The sequence below is a fragment of the Trichosurus vulpecula genome, chromosome 1 (genome assembly GCF_011100635.1).
Source record: "Trichosurus vulpecula isolate mTriVul1 chromosome 1, mTriVul1.pri, whole genome shotgun sequence".
Classification (NCBI taxonomy): Eukaryota; Metazoa; Chordata; class Mammalia; order Diprotodontia; family Phalangeridae; genus Trichosurus; species Trichosurus vulpecula.
The window spans coordinates 514735811-514757778 of record NC_050573.1 but is presented as its reverse complement, the minus strand read 5'-3'; the positions used below and the strand labels follow the sequence as shown (position 1 = coordinate 514757778).

At 37.8% G+C, this 21968-nt stretch overlaps 1 protein-coding gene across 1 annotated transcript in view; it reads left to right on the top strand.

The window, feature by feature from the left end:
* REEP5 (receptor accessory protein 5) overlaps window positions 1-13938 on the top strand; it is a 49690-nt gene extending 35752 nt beyond the window's left edge. The window contains exons 4-5 of the mRNA XM_036740980.1: window positions 9515-9683; window positions 11277-13938. Of these exons, the coding sequence (XP_036596875.1) occupies window positions 9515-9683; window positions 11277-11326 (219 nt within the window). The 3' untranslated portion in view covers window positions 11327-13938. The remainder of the gene's footprint in view (window positions 1-9514; window positions 9684-11276) is intronic.
* Window positions 13939-21968: the final 8030 nt, after the last annotated feature.

Below are 21968 nucleotides of genomic sequence, written 5' to 3'. Positions count from 1 at the left end.
CTGAAAGCTCTCTTTGCAGTTTGACATTTAGAGAATTCTTGCCCAAGTGATTTATGTTCTCAGGTATATCAAACGTCGGGTTATCAGATGTTTCTGATTCTTATCTCATTCATTTGTTCTTTTTTTGTTTTTGTTTTTTTAGGGGAGGGAAAGGCAGGGCACTTGGGGTTAAGCAACTTGCCCAAGGTCACACAGCTAGTAAGTGTGTCAAGTGTCTGAGGCTGGATTTGAACTCAGGTCCTCCTGACTCCAGGGCCAGTGCTCTACTCCCTGCGCCACCTCGCTGCCCTCATCCATTCATTTTTAAAGGGAGGGCTTAAGGTTGGCTTACATAGAGGCCTGGGATAGGACTCTTGTCTATAAGTTGGGAGCAGCATGATACAGTGGAAGGAACACAGAACTAGATTTGGAGGATCTGAAGTTTAGCCCCAGTTCTACCATTTACTAACTGGATAATGTTAGGCAAATCATCTTGCCTTTTTTGGTCTCATTTTCCTCATCTATAGAATATGTGGGGCTCAATTAGACAGTCTGTAGGGTTCCTTTCAAGGAAAAAAAAATCCTCAGTTTCTGTAACTCTGTAGGGTTCACTTCTGTTTTTCAATAAAATTTTGGTAACCCCACCCTTATTGCCACAGAAAGAGAAGAAATTTCTATGCCTGTCAACCTGCAGAATCAAATATAAACTCATCTCTTTGACATTTCAAGCTCTTTTTGCTGTTCTTCACACATGACAGCAATTTCCCCTCCCCATAACTTTGCATTAGCTCTCTCCATCCCTCCTCCTTTTTCATTTTGCCTCTTAAACTTCCTTCAGATCCTACCTTCTGCAGGACACCTATTACAGTCCCTCCCCACCTCCCAGTCACTAGCACTTTCCTCTCTGAAATTACCTCCCATCTATACTGTGTCTCGCACATGCCTACTTATCTACATATAATTTCTCCAATTAGAATGTGAGCTCCTTGAGGGCAAAGATTGTTTCTGCTTTTCTTTGTATGCTTAGTGTTTAGCACTGTTCCTGGCACATATTAAGTACTATTAAGCACAAATGTTTCTTGACCAGTTGTCTGACCACACAAACCAACTTTGATCCACATAGGATTTCTCCTATAGATTCTAGAAACAAATAATTCAACTTCTGCTTCTGGAGAGTTGAAGTGGAAAATTACATTTATAAAAAGCCTTTTCAGCTTGTCCACTTTCAAGTATCTCTTAGTGGTTTTTCTCTTTTTCTTTTTCAAAAGCATTATGTAATCTTTACAGTAAAGTATCATTAAAGAATTCTGCCTTTGGTTCTCTCCCAGTTCCAGTATTGTAAATCTAGAGAAGTTGGGATTTGAGATACAGGAATTCTGCTCTCTTGTCTTAGATGCAAATAACTTGCTATTCCAATGTTTCTGTAAGGTTTTTAAAAATAAAATTTTTAGAAAAGGGACCTCCCTTCTCTTGAAGAGCTAAAGGACTGTGGATACAGAATGTTGCATAAGCTCTCAGAAATGGTTTGTTAGCTGGTTTTGCTTAATTGTTTTTCTTTGTTATAGAAGAAAGCTCATTGATTGAATGAGTGTTTATAGAGGGAGATACATCTGGAAATGATTAGAATGTAAAAACAAAAAAATTGATAAAACTTATTTAAAAACAAAACAAAAATAAAATAAGCCTTTTCCGGCAGACAGCCAAAGAGGGTAAGTCAGATTCCCCTGAATGTCTCATGGAAAGAGCGGTAATAATCATTATAATAACTAAAATTTGTAGAGCGTTTACTATGTGCCAGGTACTGTACTAAGCACCTTACAATTGTCTCATTTGGTCCTCACAATAACCTTGGCAGGCAGGGGCTATTATCCCAATTTTACAAAGGTTAGGTGACTTGCCTTGTAAAGATCATTCAGCTAGTAAGTGTCTAAGGCTAGATTTGAACTCAGGTCTTCTTGACTCCAACCCCAGTGCTCTATCACAGATGCTGGCAAAAAAAAAAAAATTATGGGATTGAGTCATGGCCAAGACACTTTTTGACTCTAACCATGTCAAGATTACTGCCACTTTGACTAATAATCATATTTTCTATTCATGTAGTGTTTTAAAATTTGGAAAATGCCTTTATATATATTATTTCATTTGAAGTAGGATTCCAATTATAATTATCTTAATTATATGGGGTGGGGGGGTGTGGGAATGAGGCTCAGAGAAACTGAGTTACTAGCCCTCCTTTTAAGTGTCAGAGACAAGATTCAAACCTAGGTCTTCCTGACTCCAGCATACTCTATCCACACTGTCTGTGGAGCAGGTGGCCATTCTTATTACTATCACTTGTGGACATTGCAGTGACTAGACCCCTAACTTCTAACAGTCACAGAGTGATGACATTGGAATTTTTTTATATCCCTCTTGCTGCCTTCAGTGGTATCAGGAAAAGAAGCCCTTTTATAAAAAAAAAAAAAAACTAAAGAAATATTATCAGATTTCTTAGAATTTATTTCCTCTAAAAATTGATAAAGTTGCATTTAGATTCAGACTTTGCTTCTTTCGGCATGTTAAAATTAATTTAGCAATAATGCAAAAGAAACCATAAACCTGTATTTCTTAATCTCCTATATTGTGCTATATGTAAAGCACTTCAAATGATTTTGGACAAAACAGAGGTCCTTAATGTCTTTGATGGTAGTGACTTTAATTTGTTTTCATAACGAAAACAAACTTGGCTCTTTTCACGAAGGCCTTTTTCATATGCTGTAGGACATGATGTCCTTTCATCAGAACCAAAAGCACTTACCCTTGACTCAAACCACTATTTCTGAAATAGAACACTTTAGATATAATGCTGGCTATCTGCCCAAATATAAAGTACTCTGAGGTCTGGCTTTATCTGTACTAATGGAGAGTAGAAGCAGTATAAATATAATCTAAAACAAGATTGTCCTTGTATCATTTGTATCTTGCTTTGGGATGCGCTAAATGACCTTCACAGCAGACTTTACTTTCTAATGGTGCTGGTTTATCCAAATAGTAAAATCACTTTATATCCCATTAGCACATACCAACCTATGGGTAGTAATGGAAGTGTAGTCGACCAGCCTAGGACCATTCTCTGTGGTAGAGAGAAGACAGCCTGACATTCCTGTATAGTGAAAAGAGGACTAAACTTGGAGTCAGGTGGCCTGGGTTCAAATCTTAGCTCTTGTATTTTTTGTCTGTGTCCTTGGTCAAATTGCTTTACCTTTTTGGACCTCAGTTTCCTTATATGTAAAATGCGGATAATAATGCTTGTGCTTACAAATTCAAAAGGTTATTGTAATTTAAGTGTTTGGTAAGCCTTAAAACTACTACATTAATATGATTTGTTATCATTTTCTGGATAGTCCACATACAAATCATTGAATGGGCATGGCGTATCCAGATAATTCTTTCCACACTAATAGCTTATCAAAACTTCCAAACTAAATTATAAAGCAGCTGTCATCAAAACCATTTGGTACAGTTTTAAAAATAGAAATGGAACAAATAAAGTCATAAATAATTGGACTCAATACCTGAGTGTTTAATAAATCCTCAACTCTAAATTACCTAGAAAAGAACTCCATATTTGATAAAAATTGCTGAGGTATTGATTGGTCTTATTTAGAACCTAGGAAACAGCTGGCAGAAATTAGGCTTAGATCAGCATCTTAAGTTCAAAATGGATATGTGACCTGGATATTAGATCATAGATCTAGAGCTAGGACCTCAGAGGTCATTAAGGATCATAAAATTAAACAGATTGGAAGAAAAATAGATCACATACCTTTCATGGATCATAAGTAGGTGATAAAATGTTAACCAAATAAGGCATAGGGACAATTTAAAAAGATAAAATAGACAATTTTGATTATATAAAAACAAAAATTAATACGTCTAGGATAAAAGGGAAGTAGGAGATGGGGGGGGGATCTTTGTATCAAATATCTTTGATAAATGTTTAATACCCAAGATATATAGACATGTAACAGAAATATGTAAGATCAAAGGATATGAACAAACAGTTCTTGAAGAATTATGAACTATTAACAACTATATGAAAGAATGCTCCCCTAATAATAAGAGATGCAAATTAAAACAACTCTGAAGTTTTACCTCACACTAGCAAATTGGCAAGGAAGATATAAGATGGGAATAGTCAGTGTTGGAGGATTGTGGAAAGACGGGCAGACCATTGCATTTTTACTAGAGTTGGAAAGATTTCCCACTGTAGTATTTCCTTAGATTTCCCAATCACAATTCATTCTGGTAGTCTTAAATCTTTATCGGACTAGGTACGCTTCTTCCTACTCTGCTATCTGAAATGGTCTACGTAGCATTCATTTATTTCTACTCTGTTCTGGTGCTTATACAAGCAGAATAGTTTATGATCCTTGTTTTTTTAAAAAAAGAAATGGTTAAAGTTTGAGTATTTTAATATAAAACAAATTGTTAGGTTTATGAGATTATGGGAGAAAAGTATAATTTTCCTCAATTAACAAAATTGACTTTTTAATAGATTACGGGTATAAATCAACTGAAAGTGTTGATGCAGGTTCAACCTTGCCTGAAGATGTTCTTGTATAGCAGCAGTTTAATGCCTCAGATTGCATCCAGAATTGTCAAATTTTTTTGAAGTACATCATTGTTTTTATGAATCTGCTTGTGGCAGACTAAGATCTTTTGTGCGAGGCACTGTCAGTTTCACGTTGCACAGAACATTGCACATAGTAGGTACACACTGAACTTGAGTTAAGAAGACCTGGATTTGAATCCTGCCTCAGATACTTCCTAGTTGTGTGATCATGGCAAATCATTTAACCTCTTTCTCATCAACAAAATAAGATATGGGATAAAGGAATAAAGGAGAAAATGTACCATTGGCCATTCATGCGGGTGCAGAGTGAAATTAAATATGATACAATTGCTTGATGGGAACAAAGGACAAGGTCATTTATAGCAAGTACACTGACCTGGTTCCTAAAGAAGTTATGAATGCAGGTGACCCAGACCTGCAAAGACCTGAGGAAGAAGCCATTAAAGAGATTACAGAAAAGACACAGGTGGCCAGAGAGAAATCTATGTCTCAGAAAGTGGCAGGAAGCTATGTCAGTTTGAGATGCAGATGAGCTAACTTCAGCTCAGGATATCTAGTACACATCATCTCAGCAGGAGTAGCTTTCAATTCTGGAGCTAAACAAAGAGTTATTTGGGTGATAGAAATACAAAAAAAAATCAAATGAGACAATATATGTAAAGCACCATCTCATTCTTATATTTTTTATTGTATTTATATAGAAATGACCCAGGACTATTTTGCTGTTATTCTTTTAAGCTTAATATTCTAAAAATATGTGCAGGCATATAAAATAACCTTTCTGGTTGTTGAATGGGCTTCCAGTTCATCCTTTGTTAGTCTCCCACATGATATTGAGCTTCTCTGATGGCCCTTGATATTTTGAAAACTTTTTGTTCTATATAAGTTGGAAATTCAGTATTTCATATTGCAATATTTATTATAAGATTGCTTTTAGATTTTTATGGATCAATGTTATCCCTGGGCAGCAGTTTGGTCTGTGATAAAAATCTGATTCTAGAATTAGTTGAATTCTCCAGGGTATTTCCAGTATGAGGATTTGTTGTCTTTCAGTCCATGGAAGGGAGCAAGCTATGGGTGTAGAATTCTAGAAACCATGGCTGAAATTCCTATCTTGCTAGATATCCTACATGTGATAAATTTTCACACCTATGGTGATATGTTGCACAGTTTCTTCCATTTCCTTGTATATTCACTAAGTGTAGGCTCTTTGAGAAGCCTTGTAATTACTCTGAAAAATTTAAGAGCTTTAATCAACCGCGATTCCAGAGGAGTAATGACAAAGCACATGACTAATCTCCTAACAAAGAGGTGATGGACTGAGGGTAGAGAATGAGACAGATATTTTTTGGACGTAGCCATTTCTGGAATTTGTTTTGCCTAGTTAAACATATTTGTTACAAGGTCCTATTCTCTTACTGTCCGAGAGGCAAGAGAGAGAGAAAATTGATTTTTGTTAATGGAAAACAATAACATTTAGCTTTTTTTTTTAAAGGAAGCATTCTTCAGTTTCCACAAATGGTTTTTGCATGATTCAGCAGTCTGTTCAATGCGTCATTGTCCAAATATTATCCACTGAGCTCATGTGGATGTTCCTAATGGAGCATTTTTTTTATTATCCTTCTGGATCTTAGCCAGTGCATAGCCTTCAAGATGGATATGGGGGGTGAGCGGGGCGGGGAGTGAGAGAATTGAAAATGACACTGAGGTTGAAAGCCTGAGTGACAGAAAGAATGGTAGTACTCTAGAATAATGAGTTCCATTTTGGACATATTGTGAATACAATATCTCTATCCCAGTTTGAGATATCTAATAAACAGAAATGGGAAATTAGAGACAAATTAGGGCTGGAAATATAGATCTGAGAATCATTTGCATAGAGATAATAATTGAAACTATGAGAGCTGATGAGATCAACTGAAATAGGATAGAGGGAGAACACAATGGACCCAAGACAGTCTTGGGACATGGTTAGTGGGCATGACTTAGTTGAAGATCCAATAAAAGAGGCTAAGGAATAGTCAGATAGCTAGAGAAAAGTAGTGTCACAAAACTTAGAGAGTCAAGCTTATCAAAGGCAGGGGAGGGCATATGCCAGCAGCCTTGTGGCCCTGGGGCAGCCCCCAAAAAGGCTATGGAGGGCTGGAGGGTAGGGCTCTGCACACATGCACACACATACACACACATATATACACATAAGGAGAGTGTTTCTTCCCAGTCCACCTCCCCCCAACCCTACTCCTAGTACCAGCAGGCAGAGTGGGTGGTGTTATAAGAAGTAGTGGCAGAAGGAGGAGGAAGTGGGCATAGAAGTGGCAGCTGAGAATAGCTCAATTTCCAGGCCTTTGCCAGCCTGTGCAGGAAAAGGGGCACAAAAGTTGTATAGTTCAACCAGCAGGGCCCACTGGATGTCATACACAAGCTGACTGATGTTATCCTGGAATTGATCAGAATGACAGCCAATCCTTGGAGCTGGTTCACAGATTCCAGGAATATACTGATGCTCACCCTGAGACCATTATCCTGGACTCCCTCGCTGCCATTAACTTATTCAAAAGACTGAAGCCCACATGAAAGATGAGCAGATCTTTTCCTCACCTTTTGTGGAGTTCACAGGCTTACGTGGAGAGGATACCATGAAGCTTCTAAAGAAGAATGTACTGGCCCTCCCATTCATTTGCAAAGTCAGAGTGGCCCTCAGCATCCACTCTCATGAGATGGCCATCATCTTCAGCCAAGAAGGCCTCAGGGCCATCATACCCCCTTAGTGATTCAGAACTTCATGAATAATAATTCTGTCCTGTAGAAGGTGTTTGTGGTGGGTGAGTCCTAAACCATGGTACTAAGAGCATCCATCTTTGGAGAAGATTTCTATGGGAATATCAGAAGAATCAATATTCTTCAACAGCCACAACATGTTAAAACTAGTCATCTTCCATCAGGACAACATTAGACAAAATAGGAGGAGTGTTTGAGAAGCCCTGTGATGATGTCAGGGAAATTTCCAAGGCCCTGGAGCAAGCACTAAGCATGTTGCTGTTTGGGATTGACATCATTATCAACCATCAGATTAGACAGCATGTAGTCATCGATGTCAACACATTCTCAGGCTATGCAGGTGTGAACCATATAACCACTGTCCTAAAAGGCCAGAACCTAGAGGTGACGCCACTCAATCACAACAAGCTCCTGGCTGACCCATCCGGTGGTCTAGCAGGTGACTGGACACATGGCACCAGTACCAGGTGCTGCAGCAGTGTGATGGGTAAAGACTCCTCCTGGAATGAGGAGAGGGAGACCCATAGCTTGGTGAAACTGCAGCGTCAGAGACTAGGAAGCAATATTGCTGTGTCCCCCAGCTTCCAACAGCATTGCAGCAATGCTGGCCACCAAAGTGTCCTCCCAATAACCAATGGCACCATGGACCAGGGCACTAGCAAAGGGCCCATCCAGAATCATGATAATACAGTGAACAGCTTATAAGAGTTCCACCTACCCACATGTACTAGCTGTGTGACCTTGGGCAAGTCACTTAACCCCAATTGCCCTGCCTTCTCCCCTCCAAAAAAAAAAAACAACAGAAAATTCCACCTACTACTACAAATTTCCATTAATTATTTTTTAACTTGATTTCCTGATGCAGTGATCTAAAAGGAAGGAAAAAAGAGGGGGGGGGGGGACCAAAACACAGTGATCAGAGCAGGAGAAAATGGATATTTCACCCAGTTCTATTTCCAAACTTTTGACAAGTTTACATACACTTGTATTTTCTTTTTTTTTTTCTTGTTTTCTTTTTTTTTTTTTTTTTTGTTTGTTTGTTTTTGAGGGTAGAAGGCAGGGCAATTGGGATTAAGTGACTTGCCCAAGGTCACACAGCAGGCAAGTGTGTCAAGTGTTTGAGGCTGGATTTGAACTCAGGTCCTCCTGACTCCAGGGCCCGTGCTCTACTTACTGCGCCACCTACCTGTCGCCACACTTGTATTTTCAACACTAGACTTTAACGGGTGGGATGGTTGTTTTTTGTTTTTGGTAATTTATTTTGAGGTTTCAGATCTGGAAATTAAGAGATCGTTAGTAACTTTGGAGAAAGTAGTTTCAGTTGAAAGGTGAGGTCCATTTTACAGTTCTGAAGGTGTAGATTAAGACTAATATTACATAGAATTTGATAGTTTGTTACTAAGATTACTATTACTACTACTAATCCATATATGAGCTAGGGTATGGTTTTAATTGTTTTAGGAAAAGGGAAAAGTCAGCAAAATGACAGTTTATTGAAAACAAATCTTAAAGATCAAGGGTACCCTGCTTACCCTGCAGCTGGGTCATAGCTAATTGTTTTCTAAAATGGGTAAAGAGAAAGGAAATTGACTTTAACGATTAATTAGGAGAATGAGAAATCAACTAAAGAACCTTGAATCAAGTGTCTAATCCCAGCTGACTTGTTTATGGTATCTATCTGGGATAATCCTCTCTATCAGCTTTTCCTTGGGTTGATTTCTTCATCTGTGTATTGAATCAGAAAAATCACACTAAGGGTATTAGGAAGAGAATAACTACACTGCCTTTAATAAACCCCTTGAGGACTGGAAACAGTCTTTCTAGTTCTTGATATTTTTGCAGCTGATTTCAGTGATTAGAAATTAATGACAATCGCCATTGTCATTACCAGAAATGTAATCTAGATTAAAAGTACTTCAGTGACTGGGTTTTAATTTCTCTTTCTTTTCCAAACAAATTCTTATCTGTGTTTTCACACTTCAACTTTCTGCTCATAATAATAAATTAAAACAAACAAACTAGAAATAGATTTATGCAAATGTAAGTACTGGGGAAATTATGTGAAAAGTATTGGACAGCAGGAGGTACAAGTTTTTATTGTGCTGGCTTTTGTCACTAATTTTGATTCTTGGTTCTATACAGTGCGGCTTCCTGTTGTGGTGTATGGCCCCCAGCCCTTCAAATGGTGCTGAAATGCTGTATAAGCGTATCATTCGCCCCTTCTTCCTAAAGCATGAATCCCAAATGGACAGTGTGGTGAAGGACCTGAAAGACAAAGCCAAAGAGACTGCAGATGCCATCGCTAAAGAAGGTAAAACAGATTTATTTAATTAATTATATAAGGAGTTGTACTGAAATTAACCCATATGACCATCAAACAGAAACTTTTCCCATCCTTTATCAGTAATACCCAGGACTGCTCAGGGTAGCTATTTGGACCTCTTTGTAGTATTTTTTACATGTAATCTTTTCCCCTCCAATTACATGTTAAAATGATTTTTTAACATTTGGGTTTTTTTTTTAAGTTTTGAGTTTCAAATTCTATCCTTCCCTCACTTTCCCCTCCACCTCCCTGAGACAGTAAGCAGTCCGATATAGGTTATATGTGTGCAACCATGTAAAACATTTCCATATTGGTCATTTTGTACAAGAAGACTTGAAAAAGAAAGAAGGAAAGAGAGAGGGAAACAGCATGCTTCAGTCTGTATTCAGACAATATCAGCTCTTTCTCTGGAGGCAGATAGCGTACTTCATTATTAGTTCTTTGGGATTGTCTTGGATCATTGCATTGCTGAGAATAGCTAAGTCATTTACAATTCTTCATCATACAGTATTGCTGTTACTGTATACAATGTTCTCCTGGTTTTGCCCACTTTACTTTGCATCAGTTCATCTAAATCTTATAAGGTTTTTCTGAAATCATCCTGCTTGTCATTTCTTATAGCACAATAATATTCCATCACAATCATACACCACAGCTTTTTTAGCCATTCTGTAATTGATGGGCATCCCTTCAATTTCCAATTCTTAGCCACCACAAAAAGAGCTGCTATGAATATTTTTGTACAAACATGTCCTTTCCCCTTTTTAAAAAATCTCTTTGGGATATAGACCTATCAGTAGTATTGCTGGATCAAAGTGTATTCACAGTTTTGTAGCCCTTTGAGCATAGCTCCAAATTGCTCTCCAGAATGGTAGAATCAGTTCACAACTCCACCAACATTGCATTAGTGTCCCAGTTTTCCCACATCCCCGCCAACATTTATCATTTTCCTTTTCTGTCATATTAGCCAATCTGATAGGTATGAGGTGATACATCAGAATTGTTTTAGTTTGCATTTCTCTAATGAATAGTAATTTAGAGCATTTTTTCATAGAGATAGTTTTGATTTCTTTGAGACCTTCAACTCCTAAAGATCTTTAAAGATAAGATACAAAGTAATCTTGGGAACAGCCAGGTGAAGCAGTGAGTAGAGCACCGGCCCTGGAGTCAGGAGGACCTGAGTTCAAATGTGGCCTCAGACATTTGTGTATGTGACCTTGGGCAAGTCATTTAACCCCAATTGCCCTGCCTTTCCCCCTGCAAAACAAAAGTGCTATTAAAAAAAAAAAGTAATCTTGGATGGTTTCAAAACTGGCTTCCCTAAAAAAAGTGGGCTGAACTAGATCACCTTCATGTCTCTTCCAGTCCCTAAGTTCTTTATAATGCGTGGTATTTGGGTTGTTTAAAATTAGATGAATTTCCTCGATGTCCTTGGTTTTTGCAAGATATCTTAGCCCTAACTACATACTGTTGTGTCTTACTATACTTGAAATATAATCATCCAAGTTTGGTTATCTAACTAAGGCACGTATCCTGTGTGGCAAAGTCATTTACTGTTCTCTCCTTTGCACTCCACAACAGCCAAGAAAGCTACCGTGAACTTACTGGGTGATGAAAAGAAAAGTACCTAAGCAGCGAACTGGATGAAAGCCCTCTTCTGTTACACCCTTTACTCTCCTATTACAGCTCTGTTATGCTGGGGACTGTGGTATAGTAATAATAATATTGCCTTGGAAACCTTTTTGATCTATTAAAAAGGAATGTGTTGTAAGTTTTTTGCTTACTTTCTTGCTGCTATCTATATAAGCAGTGAGCATTTTAATTTAATTTCATTCAATGCAGTGGACAGTGTTCAAAGTTTCTTGAGAATGTATTCTTTCCCTCTCTGAGCTAGGAAGGACACCTGTCATACCACAGTGAATACAAATAAAATTAAATATCTCACAGGCTCTGTGCTTTACTGGCTTATCTGTGCATGTATCTTCTGTATTTATGGTTTGTGGGATTTCATGTAATGTATGATTTTTGTACTAGAATTCTTAATGTTTTAAACCTTTTTATTTGTGCACATGCAAAAAAATGTTTCAAAGGGTAGATTTAAACTATTATGCTAGAGAAGACACAACTTAGCAATATGAATTTTGTAGCAATGATGTTATTCCGTGATTGCCTATGCCATTTGTAACTGTTCTGTACAAAAAGTGAGAGCACTTATTTGGATAATTAGGAAAACCTAATAAAAACAGCATGATGTCGCCAGTTAGTTTTTTTCCTAGGATGATGATCTCAACTAAGAATGACGATATAGAAAGTGCTAGAAAAAATGGATTAAAATGTAAGTAAATTATACAATATAAAATCTAAAGAAGTTTGTATAGCTTTGTCAATTTATTTGTAATTAAGATGTCTAGCTTTTTCTTCCCAGAATTACGGGAGCTGAATGCCAAGAAATCAAGAATAAGAACAGTAGGTTACTCATGGCAAGAGTGGGAAAATTTACATGCATATCAATAACTGAGGGTCTGCTATTTCAGGATATCTAGGATTTTCTGTGTGTTTTCAAGTCTGTTCTAGTTTGTTGGAATTTCACTTGCTGCCATGTCTAGCCTTCCCTCAAGCTAGATAAGATTGTTTCTTAAGCCTTTTCTCAGAAACTCCATCCCTGCTTTTTAATTATTCTCCTCTAGTCACTAACAAAGGACCTTCAGTTCTGACCGAATGCTCTATTCCTGTGTGCAATCGAAATACCACATTCATTAGACTGAAAACCAATGACGGAGAGAATGGAACAAGCAGGAATTGACTCTCGCCAGCTGAGCTTTAATTTTAATTATAGGTCTTCTCAAAACTTCCCTCCACTTTATTCCTCTGGCTTTTAAAGTCAGATGCAAAAGGCAACCTTATCCTGTAAATCATACTCTTGTAACTTCCCATTAAATGCCTTCATTTCTCTTTTCTGTTGAAATTATTTCCTGATATCAGTTTGGACATAGACCAGAAGTTTAAAAAAAATTAAGTCACCTGATTACTGCAGGCCAAATATATTACAGATACATTAACAGCTTTTGTGGCTATAGCAAAAAGGGCTGCAAGAAAACTGAAACTTGAAAACTTTTTAGGTCCGTTTTGGCTTGGATAACAAGAAATTAACTACTCCCAAAACACCGATCAATAAATTATTTTAAAAGTTATTGTGCTTAAGATAATATATATATATATAGTGAGAGATGATCAGATATGACCAAAATGTCATCTCATAATGAGAAAATATAAAATTGGGAGGCAAGATCATTTTAAGTAATATTATACTGTAATAATCAAAGTTTAGCATATTAATATTTTGATATGCAATAAATTGAATTTGAGCATTTTAGGAGGACAGTAGTAATTGTGAAACTGGTTAAATTTCCTATAAAGTGTCAGTAAGGGTGAATCATTTCTTTAAAAAAAAAACAACTAAGTAAACCATATCACCAGATCAAAGGAAAGTGAAAATAATTACTTGGGAAAAAATCAATTCCTGTAGCCAAAATTAAAGTATTTGTAAATATTCAGATCTTTCTCCTTGAAGAGAAAAACCAAACTTTTCTGACTTTATAAAAACAGAATTAGCATAATATTTGCTATACGGAGCACATTTTCATTAGACAAGTTAGGGGATCCTAACTTTCTCTTTTGATCTTAAATTACTTAACAAGCTACCAATAAATAACTGCTATTAAGTGTAAAGTAACTATTCTAAAATGTACAACAATTTGAATTATGTACCTTCTTTCAAAAAATACTACTCTCTCAGCTCATTGGTTCCAGCAGTTGATATACTGTTGTAATTAATAGAAATTGTGTTGAGAAATTGCCTGTCAAGGCTTTCATGAAATAAAGCTCTTCTAGAAAAACTCCATGGCTGGAATTTGGATTTTAAAAGTTTCAACTTCTGTGTCTGGCAATGAGCAAGCTTACAGTTGTCATGTGCAAGTGTTTGAGGGTTGCAAGCGGCTGTCTTAATATCAATTTGTACCTCTCTGTTTTCAGAAAGGAAGGAAAGAATTCAAGCTTTTCTTTTACTTGAAAGTGCCAAGTCACCATCCTCCAGAGTAATGTAGTTGCCGATGGTCTGTAAAATGTCTTGTTAGAACATCGAGTTGAAAATAAGTATTGCTAGCCCTTAGTTCTAATTTATCACTTGTACTGAAGATGTACTGTATTGAATAGTAGACCCGAATAAAAGGCTGTTCTTAATTTACTGGGTTTTTTTTTTCAATGTTCTGACCAAATATTTGAAGCAAAGTGGTACTGTGAAGTAAGAAAAAGAAAGAGGAAACCTGGTTTTTTTTAAAAAATGTAATGAATTACTATTACATAAGCTAATCCCAATACTTTAAATGAGTGTGGAAAGTCCCTTCACTAAGATAAGTGATTGGTCAGAGGGGAGATTTTTTTGACCACAAATCTTCTTGCTCCATATCCACCATTAATATCAATTATGTCATGTCATCACCATGCCAGTAAAATGAATCATATTATCATTTATTTAAAAATGCTTTAAATAAAATTAAATAAAAACATTTATTTAAAAAAATAAACTTAATTGGGCATGTAACGACACACCTGCACAACAGAATTTCATAAAGATCTGTCTTTTTACACAATGGCTGGGTAAGCTTTGAACATGCAAAGAAGGATGACCAAGAAGTGAAAAAAGGCATCAACTGCTTGAGTAAATACTCTCAAATCTTTCTTTAATGTAAGAAATAAGATAAAAAATTCACAAAGGTGAAAAAATATAAAAACAATTTTAAAAAGCTTAACTGTTGAATATTCATTCAAACAAAGGTATCTTCAATTTTTGCACTCAATTTATACAAGCACATATCAGAGACAAAGAAAAGAGCAAAATAAGAGTAGGGATTTACTTCTAAAAAGGCAACTGTGGGGCAGTACATTTTCAGGCCAACCATATAACTAGAATAGTTCAGTAATCGCTACTCTTCAAATATGATGACAGAAATTTCTTTACACATGAGGAAAAAATGATTTTCACCCTATTGTACATTACTGAGGCAGTAAAGCAGACTAGTGTTTTCTAATTTCACAGTTGAAAGGTTTTCTGTTTGGCCTTATACATTAGTACCCACCAAACATTCGTATTTACAGTAATACCACAGGTTTCATTAGGTACTACTTAGAGTGATGTGACTGGGAAGCTCACTTCATCACTGATCCTCAGCTCAATATCATGGTAACCTACCTCAGAGGAATAAATGAATACATGGATGAATGAAAAAATGTATATTGTGCTAAACACTGTGGAATACAATTTAAAGGAAAAAAAAAGAAAATAATCACTACTTCACTTTCTAGTGGAAAAGATAACACATGGAAGGTGGCAACTGCAAGTCAAAAGGAAAGATCCCATGGTCCTTGGAGTATGTCAGTAATGTCTCTCTTAAATGACATTTGCACTGACAAAATCGCATCATTTTCTGATGTTGAGTGAATTAGCTTCTGGATCTCGGGAAGCCAAGAGCACACAGTTGTTTAGGGAATGGATGAACGAGTGACCATGAAGAAAATGTTTTGTAAATTTTGAAATGTAAAACCTAAGGTCACATACCATAAGTTCTCAGTTACTTTAAGTGCTCAGATAACAGAAATTTGGCAATTTCTGTTTAATGCAAGGTTAACTAGTAAACCGTTTCTATTGTAATCCTTCGGATTTATTATGACATTTGTAAAACACAAAGTATACAATCACAATAATAATGTGACAGAAGAGGAAATTCAGAAAAAAGGTGAAATGACATCAAAAGATATACACAGCTAATGTGACAAAATCAGGCAGATGAAAGAAATGAAAAAAGGCAGAATTCCATTTATCGTGTGTTTCATGAAACTCAGTCTTACCATATAGAATAGGCCGATTTCATTTTATTTTTACATTTAATTTTTTTATTTTTATTTTTACATTTAAGAGTAATAAGCAGAGTTTCTTCTGGTGATTACTTAGCTAAACTATAAAGGATGGTGCTAATTAAGGCAAGGATCTGAATATGACCCTAATTAAGCCCTTTGGCCTTGGATAAGAGACTACCTCCAAAATCCATGTCCCTCTTTCCACCAGCATTTATACCGAGGCAGCTGACAGGGCAGTGAGGAAAGCCCCGGCTCTGGGGTCAAAATAGTCTTGAATTCAAATCCAGCCTCAGATATTTACTACCTGAGTGACTTAATCTTTAATCTGCTCGTCTGAGTTTCCTCAACTGTGGGGATCAAATGAGATAATATTTGTAATATTTGCACAGCGCCTGGCACCTAAGAGGCATGTGCTAAGCAACGGCTAGCCTGTTATAATGTTAGCTTTTAGTTGTTTCAGGTTTGCAAAGCACTTTACAAAGAGTTTATTTCATCCTCCCCAAACCTCTGGGCTATAAGTGCTGTTATTATCCTCAGAGGTTACTTGGTAACCTAGAGATCAGGTAGGCAGCTTGGTGTGCTGAATATACAGCTGCACCTGAAGACACGAGTAAATCTTGCCTCTGATATATCAATTGTGTGACCGTGGACCTATCACTTAACTTCTTGAACCTTAGGTAACTCTCTAGGACTAAAATGATAGGTTTGGGATCTTCTTTGGTAGAGGGAGCTGCCACTCAGCAAAAGCATTGGTACTGTCAGTATGTGGAGAATGCTACATTTTCAAAATTATTATGTCACTGTTACCGGATTCCATCATAACATTAGGCAGGGTAACTAAAGAAACAAGATATGTTTCTATTTCATGTGTCATTGCGATGAGGGAATCACAGAATTCCGGAGTTGGAAGGGACCTAACCCTGACCCAAAAAAGAATCCCCATTATAACATAACTGACCACTGGTCATCCACCATCTGCTTTAGACTTCAGATGAGGGAAGGGAAGGACGAGAATACCTTCCAAAAGCGACCCATTTCATTCTTGGATAGCTTGAAATGCTAAGAATTTTGCTCTGACAATAAATCAAAATTTGCCTCTTTGCCACCGTCACTCCTGGGTGCTGCCCTCTAGAAACAAACATAAGTCTCGTTCCTTTGCCACAGGGAAGCCCTTTAAATGCTTGAAGATAGCCATCATCTCCCTGCTGAGTAAATTCCAGATTAAATATTACCAGCTTCTTCTATTGCTCCATGAATAACATAGACTCAAGGTCCTTAGAAATTCTGATTGCCTTCCTCTGCAAACACATCAAATGATGAAGAGCTTTTCTAAACTGAGGTTCCCAGACTAAATACAATATTCTAGGTGTGGTCCAAATGGGGCAGAGTATAGAGAGACCCTTATCTCATTTCCTGAGCATAGATAACCTGGTCTTTACTAGCCTTGAAGTCAAATTTTGACTTTTGAGACATCAGGAGTTCCTCAGTGAAGGAATCTCCTACAATGGAAAGGATGACCACTAAGAGGAAGAGGAACCCAAGGTATGGATTGATCACATAGAATCCCTTGGAGATGCCTGGTTCCTGTCTTCAACAATGGTGAACTAGCCTGGGGCAGTGTCACTCTGTACTGCAGCATCTAGGCAGGCACAGGGGGGCAGAGTCAGTCTCCAGCAATGGCAATACTATCATGGTGCTCTTGCTTCAGCACAGGGGGCACTGGCAGCACAGGAACACGGCAGGGCTCTGCCCCAGCAGCAGCAGAACACATCACTCCTGCATGAGAGAGCACTGGCAGTCCAGGACTGTGGCAGTGTTCCTCCGGTTGCGCCCCAGTGATGGCAGGCGTAACATAGCTCAAGTCTGAGATGTTTGCCAGTGCCAGAGCAACAGAGCTCAAGTCCCAGGGGTGGCAGCCCATCACTTAGTCTTGGAGCAAGGCTCCACCCTAGCATGGGAGACAGAGTCAGTTCCCAGGAGTGGCGATTTTCCTATCCCAGTACAGGCAGGGCCTGGGGGTGGGGTGAGATCACCTGACCCAGGGCTCAGGCCTTATAACTTTGGTCTGGCACAGTGGACAGTGAAATAGATAGTCAGAGTGGGAAGAGATGCTTGGACCCAGCAGCTGATGAATGGGGCAGAGACACAGGCTCCAGTAGAATAAGCACTGGCATGAGTGATGGCAAATGCAGGCCCACCGTAGCCTTCTGCTCTTGACTGGTCCCTGCCATATTGCTGTCCCTACAATGTCCAGCAATAATTGGACAACTCTTTCATAGCGAGGGCTTCAAGAAACAAGGAGCAGCATTGCTGCATAGTGGCTTGCTTTCTGGCAACAAGGCGGAGGTGAAAGTATCTACTGAGCCCCCTGTAGAAGGAGGTTATACCCTCAAAGGCCTCCAATGGGAAAGATCCGGTACTCCATTGCTCTTGAAATAGGTATCCCAAGGGAGGAGAGGTCTTTAAGGGCAAGCAAAGTGGAACTTTTTAATGTTTCTTCTTTTGGAGTGCTTCTCAGCACTAAGGCAATCAAGTACCTTTGATTGAGTCTTGGCTTTGTTTGTGGGAAGGCCCATGCCCTTTTGCTAATTAGGTCATGAGAGGTGTGAAGCCCTTGGGCCCTGAAAAAGGGTATGTGTGTGTATATATATATATATATATATATATATATATATGTATATATATATATATATATATATATATATACACACACATACATATATATATATGTATATGTATATGTGTGTGTGTATATATATGTGTGTTTATATGTGTGTGTGTATATATATACATATATATGTGTATATATGTGTGTGTGTATATACATATATATGTATACATATATATACATATACATACATACATACATATATATACATACATATATATATATATACACACACACACACACACATACTCTGAGGGTAGCCATTAAGCTAAGACTCTCAGAACTACAGGAGGAGAGGTTTTGTTTTGGGGCTCACTCACTGGAAGAGTGTCATGTGATTTGACCAGACAAGACTCTGGGTAGCCATGAAGGAGCCCCCTGGTTTTGAAAAAGCCTGATGTTGGTGCTTCTCTCTCTGGTAACTATGTATGTTATGTCTTGGTCAGACAGCTGGAAGTCTGTCTGTTGATTTGTGTTATTTTGCTCTGTCTATATAATTTCTGCTTGTAATTTGTTTGTGTTTTCTCTGAAGTTCAAGGTGCTGACTGTTTCCCCTGAACTAAGTGAACAACATATGTATGTTTAATTAGTTAGATTTTAAAGCCCTTAAAGTTGCTTTCCTTAGAAAAACAAATCAAAGAACCTGTGCTAGGAGCCCTCCTGTGTGCTGGTGTTATTGGTCTTATACCCCCACAGCAGCTGCAAGTAGCATTATTGTTACAAGGTCCTGGCTTGTGGGTCAGGAAATACCACTGAGTAGTGGTATGGGACAGTTCTAAGATGGGGATCTATAACTATTCAGAAATTGTTATCGTCATTTTCCCTGTAGATCTGATATTCCTGGTCTACTCCTGCTCATATCCACCTCTTTACATTGAGATATTCATTATTAATTACAAAGATTTCACATCACCACCTGGACCAGATATTTTAGATCCAAGATGAGAGCCTTCTAAAAGGAAATGAAGCTTGGGATTTCTGGTCTTCATTTTTCCATTAGAGTGGTGTTACATTGGTGTCATCCTGGGCTCTTTATTGCCACTCACCCCCATATCCAATCTGTGGCCAAATCTTGTCCAATTTTACCTTCTTGTATACATCCCCTTCCCACTTCTGGTACAGCAACCACCTTATCGGAGGCCCTTATCAACTCACACCAGGCCTATCACAATAGCATTCTGGTTGATCTCCCTGCCTAAATGTTTCTTCCTACTCTAATCTATTCTTAGCTTAGCTGCTAAAAGTCTTCCTCAAGCACAGGTGTGACCATGCCACTCCCCTACTCAATAAACTCCAGTTTAATTGCTGCTCTTCATTACCTTTAGGTTCAAATATAAAATCCTCTGGCTTTTAAAGGCCATCATAATCTGGCCTCTTTCTACCTTTCCAGTTTTCTTAGATTTTATTCTCCTCCATATACTCTGTGACTCGGTGATATAGGCCTCCTTGCTGTTCCTTGAACAGGACACTCTATATCCCAGTTTTGTGCCTTTTCCTTGGTTCTCCAAGTCTGGAATGCTCTTTCTCCTGGTCTCCCATCATCCATCAAGCCTCAGCTCAAATCCTACCTTCCACAAGAGGCATTTTCTAGACCCCCTTAATGCTCGCACTTTCCCTCTGAGCATCACCTCCAATTTATCCTGTATAAACCTTATATTTACATATATTTGCATGGTGTATCCCTCTTTACAGTGTGAATTCCTTGAGGAGAGAGACTATTTTTGTCTTACTTCTGTACCCCTATGCATATTAAACAAGTTTTCCCTTAAAAGGTACTAAAATGGTCCTTAAAAACTGACTAGCTTAGGGGACTAAGATTCAGGCCATTGACACAGTTTGCTGTGTCATCTGGGTACAAATCAGACAGGATATGAGGGACTAGTGTGAACAAGATAGGGAAGCTGTACTCAATTGAATCAGTGCTTTATCCTGAACCTCCCTTTCCCGTTCTGAATAGTCTTCTACTATGGCTCAATACACCTTTTTTTGTTATCTGTTAAATGATTGCCTCACCTTTGTTCCAGTTTTGGACCTAAACTACCAGAGGACTGGCCTAAGTCAGTCTTGGCCTATTACACTTCCTCTTGGAGTTTTCATGATTATATTCCCTCTTAGATCTCCAGTTTGACTTCTCTGTCTTCTTTGCTGGTTTGTCATCCATATCCCACCTCTGAATTGGTTTTCCCTCCCCTAGGCCTTCCCCTACACTCTCAATTGGTGACTTCATTAGTTTCCATAGGTTTATCATCTGTGTTGAGACAACTCCAAGATTCATACACCTAAGCCTACTATCTCTCCACAGCTCCAGGCATGTGTTGCCAACTGCCTATTAGCCATTTCTTTTTTTTTAATATAAATTAAATTTTGATTTTTCAATCAACAAAAATCTACCAGAGCCTCTTCCCCCACTTTGAGAAATAACTACAATAAGAGCTAGCATTTAAATAGCACTTTTGCGAAGCATTTTACAAATATTATTGCATTCTATTGTCACAATAACACTGGGAGGTAGAAGCTTATATTGTCTTCCTTTTAAAGGAGGTAGCCAGAGGCTGTGTGACTTGCCTAGGGTCACACAGCTAGTAAGAGTTTGAGGGCAGATTTCAAATCCAGGTCCAGTGCTCTAACCCCTGAGTCACATGTATACTCAAGAAAACAAAATACAGAAGGTTGGTGGGATTTCAAGTCTTTGTGAATTTAGTTAGGTGCAAGGAATAGGATGTGATTGCATAATAGGAAACTGACTTGATAGGTGGCACAGTGAAAAGAGTGCCAGGCCTGGAGTCAAAAACACCCAAGTTCAAATCCGGCCTCAGACTAGTTACACGATCCTGGGTAAGTCACTTAACCTGGTTTGCCTCAGTTTCCTCATCTGTAAAATGGAACCGACCTTCCCAAGTTGTCATGAGGATCAAATGAGATAAATGTAAAGTACTTATGAATTTTTATTTTATTATTATTAATTATTAATCTTGGAGTTACTGATTACAGAAGCAGAACGCTTAGGATGACACAATGAAGACTGTTTAACATTTTTAAATAATTTGCATAAAGATGTAATTATCAAACTTGAAGTAACACAAAGCTGAGAGGGGTACCTAACACACTGCAGATATAAGAGTCAAGGATCTTGACAGGATAAAGCATCTAATAAGATCGAGTTCAATAAAGATATGTGTAAAATCTTATACAGTACAAAAAAGGTCAACTTCATATGACCTATTCAAGGTCAATCTGGCCTCAAAATTTTTTTAAAGAGAAAAAAAAAGTTTAGGAAAAATCAATTAAGTCAAACAATACATAATTAGAAGGACGTTATTACTACAGAGAGGACCAATTTCAATTATTCATTGTCAGAAAAAAAAAGTCAAGGCCAAAAAGGAATTAAGTCAAATTTAACTTCCGTATTAGGAGACAAACAAGATTTTCTCTATTACCTTCCAAGAAGTCTTAAATAATTTAGATGTAAGCATAAGAGACAACTCTATGCAAGACAGCCTTTGAGGCAACACTTTGCTTTTTTTTTTTTAACAATCAAACTATAAACACAGCAGGACCTTGAATTTTCTACATTATTTATGCTACTCCAAAAGCCTGCTTTCTACTAATGCATTGGAAAGGACCTCAATGTGTGAATGGATTCTTTTTGTAGCAATTTTATATAAATGAGAAAGTCGGCAGATAGGCCAGTA